This window comes from Amaranthus tricolor, chromosome 10 (genome assembly GCF_026212465.1).
Source record: "Amaranthus tricolor cultivar Red isolate AtriRed21 chromosome 10, ASM2621246v1, whole genome shotgun sequence".
Classification (NCBI taxonomy): domain Eukaryota; kingdom Viridiplantae; phylum Streptophyta; class Magnoliopsida; order Caryophyllales; family Amaranthaceae; genus Amaranthus; species Amaranthus tricolor.
This window is the reverse complement of record NC_080056.1, coordinates 11,321,235-11,340,954: the sequence shown is the minus strand read 5'-3', so window position 1 is coordinate 11,340,954 and position 19,720 is coordinate 11,321,235. Positions and strand designations below refer to the sequence as shown.

Here is a 19,720-nt window from a genome sequence, read left to right as displayed (position 1 = left end):
CATATCCAACTTTTGGATCATGCATAAATAAACATCCGTTGAACAACTTCCTATGGTTGTGATATTGTGTAGACACTGAAACTTAGTAATAATCAACTATATTCGAGGCTCAAGCTTTGTGTAGCGTATTGCTCCTTATTTCCAAAAGATATTGTTGACTTGACCCCTTGATTCATCCATCGTTTTATATGTTATGATGGAAGACAATATTATATATTTAGTTATTTAGTATATGCTATTATCTAGTTGCGGTTTACATGTTTACGTAGAATAAGAAGTTCAAATTTAGCCGTTTGTTATATTTTGGCAAACATATTTGTGTCTTGTTCATTCCATCCCAACAGGTACAATAAAACATCTCAAGGTATGATCTCTATCTATTTCATTTGGTAAATTATCATGACATATGCCAAGATATTTAAATTGATTTTATTACCAAAGTTGTCATCTATAAAGAGATACTTATTTATACTTGCCTGAAACAGATTGTAGTATTCTAAATGAGTAATTGTTCTTATTTAAAGGTAATATTCTAAATATTCCTACTGGCATATAGTATGTTATTATACCAACAAATTTTTGTAGGAAAATTTCCATAGATACAAAGATATGGTGGCTATTTTCAAGGCCTCGACTGATTTAGTTAAGGCAAGTTACCGTTAAGCATTCGAAGCTTCAAATAGGTATTTAATCTAACGAATGAAGATGAAAGAACAACAACACACTTCACAATACCAGCGCATACATTGATATAGTCTTTCAAGTCTTCAAACAATCCTACTTCAAGAATTACTCTCAAGCTCTACATTTAAGTTAACCTTCTTAGGTTGTCTTGTAATAATATTCGATTCATTGTAAAAAAGAAAAATTGAAAAAGAAATATCTTTAGTTCACTAGAATTAGAGTTTCTAGTTTTGTTGCATTGTGGCTACAAGGAGTTTTTAGATTATAAGTGTGACCTTCTAAGGCTTGTATCTAGAACTCTAAGTGAAAATAAATAGAATATTTGCTAAAATCCTAAGAGCTAGGGAAAAGCTCAAAGGTAGAGACTAGATCCTTTAAAGGGCTAAACTTTATACATTTCTATTTTCTTCATTCTTGCATCTTTACATTCTGTTTTTATCTATTGCTCAAAACATGTTCCAAACTTATTCCGCAAAACAACTTTTGTTTTTAGTTTCAAGCTCCTGACTTTTCTTATTAAGGTTCCAACTTGTTATCAGCAAAAAATTGTCATACTCTATTCAACCTCTCTCCCTTTTAGAGTATTCCACCACCCTTATTGATTCTTCATATATGAATATGTTAAAGATGAAATAATTCGTCCCTAGATCTCTTTGGGATATGTTGAGCCACAATATAGAAACCAAATTTTAGAGGAAGTGAAACATACATCCTCAGTTTGGTAAACATTAGCTTTTTCATTATAAAATTGCATGAGGCGACCTGTAAGAAACGATTCATGATGCATGATGTAATGCATGATCTTGTTCTCTCGATTGCAGGATTCAAGAATAAAATGGCAGACTCAACTACAACGGAATTCGATGAAAGGGTTCAACATGTGTCGTTTGGTAGTATAACGTTGCAACATCTTGGGAAATCCCTTCCTCACTATTCAAAATCAATCACCTGCAGTCCTTCCTTTTCACAATGCCTAAACAATGTAAATTGAAATTGAAGACTCTATCTGTCTGTGACAATCTACATAAGTTGGGGATTACGGTTGAGCCGGTGTGCTTGTGGTATTTGGACTTGTCGAGGAATCCAATAATAAAACTCCCGAATTCAATCACAAGGTTGTTGAATTTGTTGTCTCTCGACTTGTCGTGGTGTGACAAACTTCAGGTGATAACTAAGGACACAAATAAATTGATCAATCTGAGACATCTCTACATTGAACATTGCGATGCATTGAGTCATATGCCTACGAGATTGGAAAGCTTAACAGATCTTCAAACTCTTGACCTGTTCACACTGAGTGAGCAAAACAATTTTTAAAAGCTAATCATGCAGTTAACAATGTTGCATATCTGAGTTCCCTCAACAATTTACATGGAAGGTTAACGATACGTGTGTTATGTTGAAGAACATAGAAAAGCTTAAGACCATTAAATTAGAATTCTGCAATGGCAGCATAAAAGACAACGAGATTTTAATCGAAGGTCTTATACCCAATCGACAGTTGAAAAATCTGAATACATACAGAAGGTTATACCGAGTTGAATGACAAAATGGGCACCGTTGTCCGCTTCCGAATCTTGTACAAATTTGGATATCTAGTCTTAAGGAGTGCAAATGTCTAAGCTCTTTCAGAAGGCTTCCTCATCTACGGAGATAAAGTATTCTCAAGCTAGAAAATATTCAGTACATCGAACAAAGCACAAGTGATGACGAGTCTCATACTTCTTGGATCTTATCACTAGAGAGCCTTTTACTTCAAGACATGCCCAAATTGAAGGGATGGAGACGGAGGGTTTTGAATAGCAAAGAAATTATAAGACATGCCCAAATCAAAGACAACATAGTTGAATAAAGAAAGGGATTTCCAAGATTGAAAAACATGCATTTGGATAAAATGGAATGGCTTGTCATGATAAATAGGGAGTTTGGGAAAATTAACAATCTTAACAATTTATTGATATATAAGTGTGAAAATGTTGAGGCTAAACCAAAGTGCATTTCTAAGCTTTCCAAGTTGAACTTTCCAAACAGCTTAAAGAGAGGTGTTGGAAGCGAACGGGTGAAGATTGGCCTAAAGTTCAGCATATCCCTTTTTATACACTTCTTTTTGCTGTAATCTAATCTTGTAATATACTTTTATACATCCTCTGTATTTTTTTAGTTGCATTCTTTTGATTTTTTTCATATATTTACAGTCAAAATATTATCTTAAATGGGTACTAAGTATAAGAATGACATAGCCAAAGTAGAAACTTATTATATTGAGTTACTCTAGTGAAACTAAGACCGTTTCTCGGCGAGACGACCTCAAAACAAGAAATCTATACTAATAATTTGTGTTTGGAAAAATTAACTAGAATAATCCAAATTTTTTATGATTTTCCTATAATAATCCCACCCATTAATTAACCATGAATAATCCAAATTTTAAGAGGTATTTTCCTAGAGTAAACTCAGTAATTAGAGGACTTAATATAGCAAGTACTCCTATTATTTTTTTAAAAAGAGATAAATTAAAATAAAATGTAGACAAAAATGTAAAAAAAAGTTGAAAAAATTTCTGAAAATTTTTAATTATTCATAACTTTTTATGTAAATTTTCAAAATTTTTCTCTAATTTTACATTCATTTTAGTCTAATTATTTTGCAATTACCTATTTTAGCAGGTCATCTGATTACCCAATTTACTCTAAACAAATACTCCTAAAATTGGGATTATTCATGGTTAATCAATAGGCGGGATTATTGTTGGAAAATCATGAAAATGTTGATTATTCTTGGTAATTTTTCCTTTAAGTTGCATTTGAGAATAAATATTTCATTTCAAATTATAAATTTCAATTATGAAATCATTAATGTAGAATTTGAGAATGACAAGATTTGGGTGATCATTCTCACACCCTCAACTTTAACCATTTTTATAACATCTATGGATTTAACTCGAATCCAAATTTGAAAATTTTTTATTTGTCAAACAAAAAATTTGAGTCAAATCCATATTTTCTAATGAAATCCTCATTTTCAAACATATCATAATTATTGGGCTATTTAGCTATGTATGAAACGTGTGTCACGGTGAGACCGTCTCATACAAGAATTTAGAAATTATATTGTCCCCGTGCCCAGGAATCACATTTAGTCACTAAAGTCTACTTCTAATCACAAAACTTGGAAAAAATATTTTGGTTGGCTAATAAAGACCAAGAAAAAGAAAGAAAAACAATTAAGTACAATGTCCTCTGTTTCAGTACAATGATACAGACATAACAAATGCAGAAGGGTGTATATATAGCCATTAAAGACACTAACCATGGCAATTGCCAACTATTTCTAACATTTTATCAAACTGTTCAATCCAACATCATACCAATTGGTGAACGACAATCATATTCAAAGAACAATCCAGTTTTTTTCAGAATAAATAAAGGTAAAACCCACAACGAGCAACATATTGCACAACAAGAATAAACACTTGGGTCGGAACAAGTTCTATACAGGATAAACAACATTGCTATCTTCACACTTCCGGGAAGTAGAATGAGGCGGAGAATGAAGCAAGGAAGACTTTATTTACTCACTACCAATCTTCCTTAACAATTTTAGACTTCTCGAAAATGAACTTTCCTTCTTTATATTTCTGCGACGATTCATAAGCGCGCAAGTATTTCCACCCCAATACTTGTCGACAATCGACACAACAGATATCAGCAACCGTGTGAAGGCCAGTAATGAGGGGCCTATCTTCCTTGGGCCCAACCTCAATATTCATAGCATGAGAAAACAAAAATGCTCGGCCGTTCCTTCCCTAACAACATACAATCACTTAGTTGGACAAACTAACCGGTAATTCATAACTTTTTGACTTAGTGTAACAGCATACTCATGACCTTAAACTAGAACAAATCCTCCAAAAAAACAATCAAAGAACAAAAAACCCAAAATCCCAATTGCCAAATTGTTTCATTCCTCCAGTAATAACTGAATAGACTTGCTAAATATCTATTAGAGTATATAACATATTCTGAGGCTTCAACTATCAACTTAAGCTTTTGGTTGAGTTGGTTCTTTGACATGGTATCAGTAGCCATCGTGACATAAAGGTCAAAAGTTCGAAACTCAACCACCATTCAAATTCAAGTGGAATATTTTGCACCAAGTATGAAGAGGGTTGTGTTGCATCTATGCTTCTAGCCCAAAGATCTCTCATGAGGTGGCGTGTTAGAGTTTATAACATATTTTGGGGCTTTAACCATCAGCTTAAGCTTTTGGTTGAGTTGGTTCCTTAACAATACTAAAACTCAATCAAATAATGAAACAAAAACCCGAAATTCCAATTGGCAATGTGTTAAATCCTCGACCTAAGTACTTTTTGAATAGCCTCAATCAAATAATCAAACAAAAAAACCAAGAACCCAATTGGCAATTTGTTAATTTCCTCGAGTACTAAATGAATAGCCTTACTAAATATAGAAACTGAATCAAATAATCAAACAAAAACCCTAAAACCCAATTGCCAATTTGTTAAACTGCTCAAGTAGAAAATGAATTGCCTTACTAAATAAAGAAACTCAATCAAATAATCAATCAAAACCTTGGATTAGAATGTGAAATGAAAACTTATAAAGAACATTGAATTCAAATAAGCTAAGGAAAGATTGGGGTATTTACCTGAAAAGCTTTGGAGATAATATCATCATGAAGACAAACTTGATTTCGGCAATTATAGCAGCTATACACCCTGGGACCGCCAAATTCAGCCATCAATCTATTCCCAGTATTTGATTAAGCCCTAAAAAGCAATTCCAATTCCAGTCCTACAATCAAAAAAAGTTCAAACAATCAATTAAGTAACAGAAGTAACAAGTAAAACCCAATTGAGGAATCAAGTAGTATGAAAGAAGGATATAAAGAAAAAAATTAAAAATGATCAAAATTCAGTACTACGGCATTGAAAGATCACAAATAATTAAGAAAGATTGAAGCTTTATGATGTTATGATCACAAACAAAAATTCGTAACTTAGAGGGAAAAGTTTTGGGATTATTTTACTCGAAAAGAAAGATGATGATGATGACGGCGATGAACCAAATTAATCGCAACCAATGACAAGAAATTCGAAAACACTCTTAGCGTACAAAAGTAGGCTTTAGTTGATTTTTGCTGAAAATCATGTACTCAATTTCTCACTATAGAGTGGTCAAAGAAAACATCATATCTTACTTCTAGTTTTTAAGATTCTCCATTTCATTATACTTATTACATTTTATTTTTTACGTAATTTAATATATTATTTTAATTATTTATTTTATCAAATTATATATATCTAAAAATTATAAAAAAACTTAATATTATGAAAGTATGCGATTAGACAATTCAAACAAGATCTCACTTGACTATATTTTTTCTTACACATTAACCATAATATGTAAAATAAGCTGGAACGATATATAGCGAGTATTTCAGAACGGATGAAGTATTATACTTTCTCCATTCTAAAATACTTGCATTATTTGACTTTTCACGTAGTCCAATGTATTAATTATTTTCTTATTATCTCAACTTATGAATAATAAAAAATTATAAAAATTTGATATTAATAATCTTTATATTGAGACGAATCAAACAAGATCCTATGTGACTATGTTTAACTTATTGATTTAAAAACTAATTACAAATTAAAAATAATAAATAAATAGTGCATAATGTAGCAAGTAATATGATAGGGAAAAATTATAAATTATGGCTATTACTCTCATAATCAAACAAAATCATTACTAATATTCACTTTCTTTTCTTCATTATTCACCACCCTCCATATTCCAAAAGAAAGAGTATGTAGTACGTAGAAGTAGAGTGAAAATCATGAAAAAAGTAAAAATGATACTCTAAATAATATATAAGTGTAAATATATGGATGGGATAAAACTAAAAATTATATTTATGAATGTGAATAAAGAGACTATTTTATTGTCAAAAATAAAAATAATTTAAATTTAATAAGACGTAAAAATAAAAATAAGACTTATTTTTTATGAAACTTGTAAAACTGGAGTGACTAAAACATGCTTTAATTGCCAAATCACTGTATCGGTCTTCATTAGTTATTAGGAGACTAAAACATGCTTCGAACTACATATAATGCCGACTCATTGTCTCAGAACCACGATTATGTGTTAGACATTTCAACCAAATTTTTTGTTTTTTATGTTTATTTAAGAATCAAGTTTCAAGAGTTAGGGGTGTATTAAGGGTCTGATTTATATTTTTCTTTTTGAAAAAATTTCCATACTGAAAATATTCTAGCCCTAATTTTGGAGTCGAGACCCAAATTAGGGTCTGCTTTATTTTTTTTCCTGACAAGTTTTTATACTTTTGTAATAGTTTAGCGCCAGTTTTAGAGTTGAGGGCGAAATCAGGGTCTAAATCATTTTTCTCTCGGACAAATCTCCATACTTAATATATTTTAGCCCTAATTTTGGAGTTGAGGGCCAAATTAGGGTCTGAATAATTTTTCCCTTGGACAAATCTCCATGCTTAGAATATTTAAGCCCTAACTATGGAGTTGAGGGCCAAATTGGGGTCCGAATTCTTTTCCATCGATCAAATCTTTATACTTAGAATATTTTAGCCTCAACTTTTGAGTTGAAGGATAAATTAGGAATTTGAATTGTTTTTCCCTCAGACATATATCCACACATAACAAAAATTAGCTCTAACTTATGAGTTGAAGCCAGATCAGGATCCAAATTATTTTTCCCTCTAATAAATTTTTATGAGCTTCATACGATTTTCTTTTGGGGAAATAAATTTCTCACATGAATGGTATTTGTTGTCAGAGAACATTTATATTTCCTATAAAAGCTCTTAACCACATCATTTAAATAGTTTAAAAAAATCCTTTTATAGTGAGAGTAAATGTTTAAATAGTTAAAGTATTTATTTTTGATAACCAAAATACGAAACATGGATAATAATCAGACTATATATAGAATAAATTTAGATAAAACTTAGGCATATGGTGGGTAAAGAGGAGGTAGGAGCACCGAGAATATGATCTTTGGGTAACTAATTTTCCATTATAGTTACATAAAATTATGTAATAACTTAAATATTAGTACAAATGGTGGATTGAATATTAAATAAATTTGTTACTCTTCCTAAGAAAATAGGAGGAAAATAGTAGTATAATAAATGTAATTTATTTTAATATTGCGATCTTAGCAAGCTCAAGTATGTAGTTTGTTGAACATTTAGAATATATAAACCTAAATTTGTATATACTACATACTTAGTATAGTAGTGGGACTTAAATAAATATATTATAAGTCCAATTTAAATGCCTCAAAGAACTTGGTGAAACATTACTTTGTTTCATAAGCTTTGCTTGGTGAAACATTGCTTTGTTTCATAAGCTTTGCTTGGTGAAACATTGATTTGTTTCATAAGCTTTACTTGGTGAAAAAGCTTTGTTTGGTGAAGCACTTTTATTTCAAAAGGAGGTATTGTTTCATGCATAACTCTATAAATAGAGGTTGCATGCCTAGGGACATTCCATCCCATCTCCATATCATTTCTTATTTCTCCCTCAAGAATACTCTCATTCTTGTTCTTCCTTTCATGAGATAATATTGAGAGAGTAATTAACTTTCAATATCATCAAAGTTCTTAATTCACCACAACACTTGTATTTACTATTGCAATTTCCTTGTGCTAAGATTTTGTTGTGTAGATTGTATCTCATTGTGAATTTCATTTATTATCCCAAGCACCTTTGTGGGAGAAATATCACAATAAGAAAGTACATGAACGCCTTCTACTCATATCAAGTTTCCGAGCGACTTCTTTGATTGTCGCAACCATATCTTCATCGTCTCCTTGGTGATTCAACAAGAGTTCAAAGCCATATACAAAGGATTACAAATAGTGTAGATTTATCTTGTAACACATATTTGTAATACATTATTATTATTATTATTATTATTGTAATATAGTTTCCTTCCTTGTATGCTTGTCTTTGGTCATGTGCTCGAATATATTTCCAACCCAAGACTTGTCCAGATTTACCATAATATATACCTGCTATTGTAAAGTGCCCTATCAGGAGTTGCTTCTCAAATTTATCTCCAATCTTCAAATTAGTTGCGTTACGAAACATGTATGCTTGTCCAGATGATGCCTATCATTTTTAAAAATTAATTATTTACAATTTATCAATTAATTTTCAATTTTAATTTTGGGATAAAATGAGGGAGTATATTTCTCCTTTTCCTTTTTCTTAGTGTAACTAGATAGATTCTCACGTAAACATGGATGCTATAAATATTTACTGATATGAATAATGATATTATTGTATAAAATCAATTAATTTACAACTTCAATTTAATTATTAAATCTTTGTACTTTTTATGATGATATTAAAACATATACTCATAGTAATTATTGATAACTAAGACAAATAAAATTTAAAAAGTATTCAACTATGATAGATAGGAGGGAGGATTTAGTTGAAAAAATAGCCAAATTAGTTAGCTTATTCAATATGTGAAAATGATTTATTATCTAAGTTAAAATAGAGATTTACATGTATTTTTTTTTTATATAAGGAAATATAGTATTTCAATAGATTATCACATATAGTTATAGTCAATTAACAAATATTACATGTTTTAATGAGTTAATTGTTTCCCTAAATATCAAGTCAAATATCAAAAATTTCCCTGCCAATAACAGAAAAAGGCGGGAAAATTTTTAATTATAGTATGACACGCGTCTCAAGTCGTTTCTTCATTAGTATATTTTATTTTATTGATGATTGATTGATTGATGATGATTATTTATTGATTATTGATTATGAGTATGATCTGTCCACTATCCTTTCTTGAATCCTCACTTATGCGACATATTGAGTTAATGATGACTATGACTATGACTCTTTTAACTAGACTTTAATTCTTGTTTAAATATTAGTGATTTCTTATCTTCTATACTATTTGAATACGAAAATTTTATGAGCTAGTAGACTAGTAACTAGAGTATTACTAATGATTAGGGGGTATAAAATCAGATACCGAATCGATCTGGATTCGAAAATTAGGATATTCGGTTTTTTTTTATAGTGAAGAACATGATCAAGTTCCAATCTTATTCTGAATTCGGATATCCGACTTAATCCGGATCGAATATCGGATATCGTATTTTAAAATTCGTATACTATTTTTTGGTTTTTTAAAAAAATTACGCTTTTTACACATAAATATTTAAGCTCACTTTACTTTTTTTTAATCAAGTTTATTGTTTGATCTTTAAAAATAAATCATTTTGGGAAAATGGTTTGATTTTTAAAATTTTAAATTAATTAACAATTTTGAATTAGTTATGTAACTTAGTTAAATTGAAAATTGTACATATTAGTAAATTAAACAACCTAAAAAAACATTTATTAAAAATATATATATAAAAAAATTGGAAAACTTGCCAATATTTCGATCTAATTCCGAATGCGATTTTAAAAACCAGATATATGATTTAAATTATCATGTTTCAAAAATCGTATCCGATGGGATACTTTTCCTCACCCGGGTTTTCAATAATTATTAAATGGCAATGGCAATGGCAATGGCAATGGTACATAATTATTGGCCAAAAACTACAATCAGTATATGATGGCAATAGTTTATGAAGCGGATTTGTCGGAGACTTTCTATTTATCATTTTTCGGAATTAAGTCTTGTCTCAATTTAATTAAAAAACAAAGAAAATATAAAGTGTTACCTTAATAATTACAGCGCTTTTCTTGAGAGACCGTCTTTAGAAGAGACGGCTTTTCAGGCCCAAGCCCAACAATTAAAAATAAAGAGAAACATCTAAAAACTGACACGCGCATTTGACCCTATTTGGAGTTGGTGTTATAACCTATTGAAGTTGGTATTATAACCTATTAAAGTTTGTATTATAATCTATTAAAATTGGTATTTGAAGTTGGTGTTATTATTTATTAAAGTTGGTATTATAACCTTTTTGGAGATACCAACTTTAATAGATTATAATATCAAACTCTAATAGGTTATAATACCAACTTTAATAGGTTATAACACCAACTTCAAACAAGATTACACAGCGCGCATTTATCTGATAGTTGTTTTTTTATTAATAATGGACCGGCCATTTAAGACGCATTATAAAGACGGGCTCGAATAAGAATTTGCGTAATTATTATGATTGATGTATAGATGAGACATTTTGCTCAACCTTCTGTCGCCAAGAATTTTTAAAAACTAACTTATCTTTGAAAAAATTGCTTAATTAAAGATATAAAATATATGTCGGAAAATAGGACTATTAGCTAAAGCTATTTATTAGAAAAATAAATGGTGAAAAAAAAAATCAAAACTCAATTTAAAACATTACACAACTTTTTGATTTTATCTTAAAAGTCTCTCCACTAATTTCAATGCTATCTATAAATTTTCTTTTCTATTTGACTAGCCAATAACTAAAAGTCAAAATTCAAAAAAAATTTAGAAGTCATTTACCAAATATATTTTTTACGTGATGAATATCAATTTACTTAAATTGCATCAAATCAAAATCAATATCATAAAAATTAGAAGGGTTCAAAATAGATTTGACAACTTGACGTTTAACCGAGCTTGTAACTGAACGCAATTCGATCTAACTTCAAAAATAAATATTACAATTATGTAAAAAAAACATGACACAAGGCTCGATTATGAAACATCTGACTCGAATCGACCTAATAACCCAATGAACGCATCTAATAAAAACACACCTAAACTAAAATGTAAAACCAATTAAATAATTAATTCTTGTTTTCTTGATTTGGTTTATTTAGGATAATATAACAAACCCTCCTTGTAATTGAATATATATACATTATCCTCTCTAGTAATAAACTCAAGCCTTTATGATCAAATTCTTCAACCTTCTACATGTCAGATTTCGATCCTTTAACCCGCGCCCCTTTCGGTTTCCATGGCTACCGCATCCTCCTCTCTAAACACTCTTCCCAATTAACCATTTGTGACTCTCTCTACCTCCAATATCATCAAATTACATTCCAAAAATTATCTAGATTGGAAGCTTCAAATCAAAGAACATTCTTAATGAGCGCTGCTGTCATTTCCGTCAACAATGTCGACAAGACAAACCCGGCGTTCTCCTCTTGGTTTTGTCAAGATCAATTAATTTTCGGTGCTCTTGTTGGTACTCTCTCCCCGAATCTTATTTCTCTCATTTTCCATTCTACAACATCCAAAGAATTATGGGATAAATTGGCGGACACATTTAACAAGATTAGTTGGGGTCATATTAAACAAAAGAAAGATCAACTCAAAGCCATCTTATAAGGTTCTTATCCATAACCGAGTATATGCACTCGATCAAATCTCTTGTCGATGACTTAGCCTCTATGGGTAAGTCTCTTGATCATGAAGATCTTATTGATCGCGTTCTTGATGGGTTAGATTCTTCATATGATTTGTTTATTGAGCAAATCAATAGTCGTGATTCTTCCATTAGTTTTGAAGAATTACATGAAAAATTAATCAATAAAGAAATTGCTCTTCAAAAATCAGAATCATCATGCCTACCTACCATTCCGGCCACGGCCTTTACTATGCAAATGGGCGAACATTCCAGCCAAAGTTTTGCTCCATTTCCAACTGCTTCTACTTTCCAGCCACGGCCCACATCAGTCCATGCTTCTGTTTTGGGCCCACATAAGTCCCAGCCACGGCCCAGAAATTTTCAGCCTACACAGAATTAACAACCTCGTTTTTCTCAATTTTCAGCTGTTGTCCCGTATCGCTCATCCTCAAATTCGGGTCCATCCAAACCTTTCTTGGGCAAATGTCAATGGTGTGGGGAACGTGGACATGTGTTGTCTCAATGTGCTTCTTTTACTCAACAATTTCCTTCCGCTCATCCTCCTTCAACTATTACAAAACCCGAAACTCGGCGTTTTTCTAACACACCGCAAGTCCTTGCTACCAAGATGAGTCCTCTTGCTCCTACTCATGATTCTAATACGTGGTTACTCGATAGCGGCGCATCTCATCATGTCACCAATGATCTTGCTAATCTTTCTTTACACACTCCCTTTGATGGCACCGAAGAGTTAATTGTGGGTGATGGTAAGAGTATTAGTATTGCTCATACAGGTTTTACTAAACTCAATGTCGCATCTAAATCTCTTTCATTACAAAATGTTTTACATGCTCCTTCTATTTCTCGTAATATAATTCCTATTTCTCAATTTTGTAAAGATGATAATGTTGTTGTTCAATTCTCATCTAATTGTTTTTGTGTGAAGGATATACTCTCGGGGAAGATTCTACTTCGATGCCCAATTAAACAAGGAATTTATGAAGTTTTATCATCATCTCCGGTTGCTTATACCACTCATGCTCATCTTCCATTTCATGTTTTGCATCATAGATTTGGACATCCTTCATTCGTTTTTAAAACAATTGTGCTCTACTATTGATATTTCTATTTCTAAGGACCAAGCATGTACATGTATTTCGTGTAATGTGAATAAAATGCATAAATTGTCTTTTGCGACTTCTACTATTTTATCAACTGCACCTCTAGAATATATATACACAGACTTATGGACTTCTCCTGTTTTGTCGTTTAATGGACATAAATACTATTTGATATTTGTTGATCACTTTACTAAGTACATTTGGTTTTATCCTATACGACGAAAATGTGACACCAAGGCTGTTTTATTTGCTTTAAGGCTTTAGTTGAGAAACATTTTGGTTTGTCTATACATCATCTATATTCTAATAATGGTACTGAGTATCTAGCCTTAAAAAACATTCTTGCTTTAGATGGCATTACTTGGCTCACTACTCCTCCTAACACACCACAACATAATGGATGTTTTGAGAGACATCATCGTCACATTGTTGAGACTGGTCTTTCTCTTCTACACCATGCTTTCATGCCTATTCTTTATTGGTCTCTTGCTTTTTCTACAGCTGTTTATCTCATCAATCGCATGCCTACTCCTGTCTTGAATAATATATCCCTGTTCTCTAAGTTCTCTACACAGCCTAATTACACCAAACTAAAGTCTTTTGGTTGTTTATGTTTTACTTGGCTTCGGCCATACACTAGTCACAAATTAGAACCAAAGTCGATTGCTTGTGTTTTTGTTGGCTATTCTTCATCACAAAGTGCGTACTATTGTTTAGATCCTAAAATGAATAAAATATATGTTTCACGACATGTTAGGTTCATTAAGAATATTTTTCCCTTTAGTACCCAGGCACACACACTTCTTCTCTTCCCTCAGCTGATATATGGTGTCCTATGGATATCATGATTCTCTCGTCTTCGCCTCCCTCCTCTACTCTCCCTACTCAGCTTTCTGATTCATCTTCAAATTTACCTATCACTTCATCTTCACCTCCTTCTGATTTGTCTCACAATTCTACTTCATCATCTTTATCTTCTTCTTCACCACGACCATCACACCAAATGATCACTCGCCTAAAAGATAACATTCACAAACCTATAAATAAATTGAATCTTATGGCTCAATTAACTTCTTTAGAGACTGAACCCAAGACTGTGACTCAAGCCCTTAAAGACCTTAAGTGGTGCCATGCTATGGATTCTGAGTTTAATGCTTTGCTAAAAAATAATACTTGGGATTTAGTTCCACCATGTTATGCTGAGAATGTTAATAGTACAAAGTGGGTGGTCCGACTAAAACGTGATTGTAAGGGTCATATTGTTCAACATAAAGCCCGTCTTGTTGCTCGTGGTTTTAATCAACGAGAAGGGATTGATTTTCGTGAGACCTATAGTCCTGTTATAAAGCCTGCGACCATTCGTGTTGTCTTAACTCTTGCTACTGTTAAGGGATGGAAATTAAGGCAACTAGATATCAATAATGCATTTCTTCAAGGCTGTTTAGATGATAATGTTTATGTTACTCGGCCTCCTGGATATATTGATGTTACTAACCCGCATTATGTGTGCAAATTAAAAAAGGCGCTTTATGGGCTTAAATAGGCTCTCCGAGCATGGTTCAAACAATTGAGTTCTTTTCTCCTCTCTATAGGATTCAAGAATTCCATTTGTGATTCTTCTTTTTTCATTTATCTACATAATGATTTATGCATTTATGTCTTGGTTTATGTTGATGACATAGTTGTTACGGCTAATGATGATACTGTTCTTGAAAAGTTTATCACCAGGCTATCTGCTTGATTTTCATTAAAAGATCTTGGTCTTCTATCTTACTTCCTTGGCGTTGCGGTTCAACACACTTCCTAAGGACTTGTTCTCAATCAACGGCAGTACATTCTTGATCTCCTTGTTAAAAGCAAAATGGTCCATGCCAAGCCTGCTGTCACACCACTTGCAGTTGATCCTCCTCTGACCAAAGCCGGTTCTCCGTACTCCAATCCCACTGAGTATCCTACCCTCATCGGCAATCTACAATATCTTAGCATTCCACGTCCAGATGTGGCTTTTGCTATGAACAAATTAGCACAGTATATGCAATCTCCTACTGATGATCATTGGCATGCTTTGAAACGAATTCTTCGGTATCTTGTGGGCACCATTGACTATGGCTTGATTCTTCACAATAATACTCCTCTTTCTCTTCATGCTTTTTCGGGTGCAGATTGGGCTCGAGACAAAGATGACTATATCTCTACCTCAGCTTATATTGTGTACCTTGACTCTAATCCTATTTCATGGTCCTCTAGCAAACAACGCACTCGGCTCGTCTACGGAGGCCGAATATCACGCGGTCGCTTCCACCACTGCTGAACTACTTTGGTTAAAAAATTTGTTTATTGAAATCTGTCTACAACTCTCCCCTAAACCAGTTATATATTGTGATAATTTGGGTGCAACATATGTTACTGCTAACCCCGTCTTCCATTCTAAGATGAAGCATTTGGGTCTAGACTATCATTTTGTTCGAGAAAATGTGCAATCTGGTTCTCTACGAGTTTCTTTTATCTCCACCCATGATCAAGTGGCTAACTTGTTAACTAAGCCACTTCCTTGGGTGTTATTTCAGAAGTTCGTTAACAAAATTGGTCTTCTTCCTCACAAGCCCATTTTGAGGGAGATGTAAAACCTATTAAATAATTAATTCTTGTTTTCTTAATTTGGTTTGTTTAGGATAATATAACAAACCCTCCTTGTAATTATTTATATATACATTATCCTCTCTAGTAATAAACTCAAGCCTTTATGATCAAATTCTTCAACCTTCAATATAAAATAAGAAAACTCAAGGGGTTGAAAACAACTCACTATGAAAGATTTGGAAAGAATATCATCCTTGAAGGCAATAGGATTCCAGCAATTATTGCAACTATAAACACGATGATCAGCCAAGTTAGCCATTAAAACTTGCTCAATCGAATCAAATATTGATTAAAGTTGTTTCGGTGAAGAAACGAGGAAGTGCAAAAGATACTTAAAATACCTGGAAGTTGATGGCAGTAGGATCAAGGGAAACGACTTGTGAGGAGAAGCGACTTATATTCCTGTGAAACAACACGTTAGCCTTGCCCGGGGGGTGATATCCCGGAAAACCCCTCCGACGCTCAAGTTAGAACGTAGATCGGAAATTAATGAAGGACTGATTAAAGAACGAATGCAAGAGCGTGATTGAGATTGCTAAGGCTTGTGTTAGAATTTGGGAAGGCTAGGAGAATAATGTAAGCAAGAATACTTTTGAAGCTATTTCAGATGATCTTCCCTTTTTGATGGTAGCCCCTATTTATAGTGGTGAAGAAGGGAAGTTGTTTCAGGGAAGAGGTGGATTATAATGGGAGTAATGGGCAGTTACCAAGCCTGAAGCAAGGAGAGCCAAGCATGAAGAAAGAGTGGAAGGTGATGGGTAGTTATTCTCCTTAAAAGGAGGATAGCCACAGAAGAGGGATGGCAGAGAAGTTAGGTATTCTGGAGGTAAAAACCCGTGGGCCTTCCAAAGAAGAAGAGAAGCCCAGCAGAAAGCCTATTGACTAAAAGTCAAAGTCAAATCCCGAAAGGTCAAAGGGTATTTTAGGGATATGATGCTAATTATTAAATAAATAAATTAATTAAAAACAAAAACAGTACCATGACATTTAGCCCCACGCATGAAGGGTGATGTGAGGGGAGAGTCCCCACGACCTAAAATATCTTCCTTTATGCGGAAAAATACGCGCCCATTGTAGTTGATTTGGTGAAGGGATACGATCATAAAGAACATTCAAAAGCCCCATGAGGATGAACACATACCCAATCTGGCGAATTTTCTGATGGATCATGAAAGTTGAGCTCGCAAGCTTCGAATCGACTGTTCATATGCCAAATTCCGAGTTGTAACGAAAAAGATATGGCCTTTTCAAATTAGCCATATAAAAAACGCAACGAATCCGAGTCAAAGAGACAAACAAGGCCGCGGCTTAAAGTATGACGTGGAATAGCCCCGGTCATTTATTTAAGGCAGCAGCAGAATCATAGAGAGGGCGCGGATCCGCGTCCTCCCCTTCAGTGCGTTCCGTGACATCACATACAACAAGTTTCATACTTAGAATATTTTTCACATCTTGGCCAACAGGGGGGTCCGACTTATCGATCCCACGGACGAGCTGCATACTTGGAAAATCTTCGAGTCTTGACCCCCAAGGGGGTCCGACTTATCGACTTAGCGGTCAACACAATGAGTCTTCCGGACACCCCATCATATTATGAACAAGAGACCGCGGCTTGTATCATGCCGTAGGATGATTGGAGTCCCGATCCAAGCTCCTGCTTTGTTGATATCACGGAAATACTCAAATACTTAGAATATTTTTAACAAAATAGCACCATAGGAGGGTCCGACTTATCTACCGTACGGATGAGATCATCTGTTTGTTTTGAACTGATGGCGCGTTACACCAGGAATATTTATGAGTCAAAACCCAAGCAATGACGCGGCATGGTATTCTCACCAAGACATTTCTACCTGTTTGAACTATGCCGCGAACTAATAGTTCACGTCTTCACTCGCCAGTTCAGCACGAGAATCCCTCTTTGATACTTAGAATATTTTGAGAAGGAGAAGGACCACCTGGGGGTCCGACTTATCGACCGCACGGATATTCCTGGTAATTGTGGAAAGATGTTCAGGACTTCGTCAAAACAGCCCCCTTTATTCCAGCACAGTACGGAATGAGCCCCATAACTCGTATCTTCGATCCCACGGACACACAGGAGAGGTTCTATACTTAGAATTTTTCACTTGGACCAGGGTCATATGGGGGTCCGACTTATCGACCATACGGAAATCCTTCGCCCTTAAGATATTTTCATGTTTCCTTCCATCACATTTCATCCATCGTGTCCATAAGTCGGACGGCTGAATGTGTAATCTTCTTAAAATAATTTTCCTCTCTGGAGATTCAGTTTAGGGTCCGACTTATTGACCCTACGGACACAGTCTGAAGGACTTAGAATAATTATCGATATTCTACCCTTTCCTGGGGGTCCGACTTATCGACCTACCGGTTGGATGGTTTGATACTTGAACAAATTTGTGACATTGCTTTCTAATTGGGGGTCCGACTTTTCGACCTCCCGGCTATATTCAAGGATTTAACACTTAGAAAAATTTTGCAAAATTACCCTTTCAACTGGGGTCCGACTAATAGACTTCACGGTCATTATTAAACACTTAAGAAAAAATCTGATGGCTTCCCCTCATTGAGAGTCCGACTTATCGACTTCCCAGCTTTCATTTGGAATTCCACTTTTTCTTTCGAATGTTCAAGCCCCAAGTGAAGCATTTATTGCTGCAATAAATAGGGTAGTTGGAATAGTTCCATCTCACCTAATCTTCATTAACTTTCTCAAATCTTCAAATTGCAAGAAAGAGAAAATAGAGAGAGACGCTCTGACAATCTTCATCCCTTCTTCAAACTTCTGACAAATCCTTTGAAGATCTTCAAGGTTTCTGACAGATCTTCATCAAGTTTCTGACAAATCTTCAAATTACTTCTTAAGGTATTCAAACTTTTCCCAGATATTCGAATTTCTTCAAGTTATTCTTCAAACTGTTCTTGAATTTATTGAATATCTTCAATCTGTTCATGAATGTTAGCCTAGAACTTTGAATTTGTTCATGAATTTAATCTCCATTCTTTACAAATTTCGACTTTTACTTTATTATTAACATGGATGTCGCGACTATTCAAGAGAGTATAGCTAACTCAGACACCAACCCTACTAACTTGTCGGAAACTCCTTTGATAGTACGTAGGCGTCTTAATAAAAAGGGGTTACCCATGAATGACTCGGATGAAAGTAGTTCGGTGAGAATTACCCCCCATTATGAACCAATAAAAGCTGGGGATGAGTCGTCCGTATCCCCTATATACCCTCCGGAGATTATGAAAACTGCTCCTTGGGAAGTGAGCATTGCTTTCTTTCCAAATTACTTGCCGCGAATAAATCCTGACCTAGAAGGGTTATTGTATGTAGATATGGAAAACCTTGAAGGATCAGCCGAGTCTTCTGGAAGAGAGAGTGCAGCGCCAGTTCCTCCTCCATTCTACATTCCAAACGGCGGGCCTCTAAATTACTTCATTGATTTACAGACCAAGAGAGATTTAGACAACCGTCGGGAGGCCATCTCTCAAAAATGGGGTTTAAAAGATAACATAAACATTATTACCCCGGGGAATTATGACACCGTTAGGTTTCCTCCCCCTCATTGTATAGCCGTATACTTTCCTTCTTTTGAATTAGGGCTTAGATTTCCTCTTCACCCGTTTTTTAGAGAGGTGTTAGAGTTTTTGAACGTTTCAGTGCCCGAATTATACCCAAACGCCTGGGGTTGTATGGTGGCCTTTTTGATCTTATGTAAAGTTTTGGCCGTGCCACCAACACTCACAGCCTTTAGATATATATTCAGAGCCCGCCTATGTAATTCCCAATCATACGGCTGTGGCTGGATTACTTTTACCCACCGTCGAGGACTGAAGATAGTCCAAGACCTCCCCGA

At 33.9% G+C, this 19,720-nt stretch overlaps 2 protein-coding genes across 4 annotated transcripts; both read right to left on the bottom strand.

The window, feature by feature from the left end:
• Positions 1-3,852: 3,852 nt before the first annotated feature.
• Positions 3,853-5,892, bottom strand: LOC130826177 (protein yippee-like At4g27745). Of its 3 annotated transcripts, none has more exons than XM_057691741.1 (3): positions 5,626-5,892; positions 5,353-5,498; positions 3,853-4,489 (listed from the first exon to the last, which is right to left on the bottom strand). In XM_057691741.1, the coding sequence occupies exons 2-3, from the start codon at positions 5,443-5,445 to the stop codon at positions 4,262-4,264; spliced, it is 321 nt and encodes a 106-aa protein (XP_057547724.1). In that variant the 5' UTR covers positions 5,446-5,498; positions 5,626-5,892; the 3' UTR covers positions 3,853-4,261. The 3 variants fall into 3 exon arrangements, with proteins under 3 accessions (XP_057547724.1, XP_057547723.1, XP_057547722.1); XM_057691740.1 differs by having other exon boundaries at positions 5,704-5,892; XM_057691739.1 differs by having other exon boundaries at positions 5,734-5,892.
• On the bottom strand, positions 5,445-16,089 carry LOC130824834 (protein yippee-like At4g27740). The gene is made up of 3 exons (XM_057689853.1): positions 15,997-16,089; positions 8,603-8,860; positions 5,445-5,498 (listed from the first exon to the last, which is right to left on the bottom strand). The coding sequence occupies exons 1-3, from the start codon at positions 16,087-16,089 to the stop codon at positions 5,445-5,447; spliced, it is 405 nt and encodes a 134-aa protein (XP_057545836.1).
• Positions 16,090-19,720: the final 3,631 nt, after the last annotated feature.

Excerpts from the sequence above, each read along its gene's own strand:
- LOC130826177 (XM_057691741.1), bottom strand. The coding sequence starts at position 5,445 with ATGGCTGAATTTGGCGGTCCCAGGGTGTATAGCTGCTATAATTGCCGA. Across the intron at positions 4,490-5,352 it reads TTATCTCCAAAGCTTTTCAG|GGAAGGAACGGCCGAGCATT; the intron begins GTAAATACCCCA and ends GTATGTTGTTAG.
- LOC130824834 (XM_057689853.1), bottom strand. The coding sequence starts at position 16,089 with ATGGCTAACTTGGCTGATCATCGTGTTTATAGTTGCAATAATTGCTGG. Across the intron at positions 8,861-15,996 it reads TTCTTTCCAAATCTTTCATA|GCATCATCTGGACAAGCATA; the intron begins GTGAGTTGTTTT and ends TAAAAATGATAG. Across the intron at positions 5,499-8,602 it reads AAGATAAATCTACACTATTT|GACTGGAATTGGAATTGCTT; the intron begins GTAATCCTTTGT and ends TTTTGATTGTAG.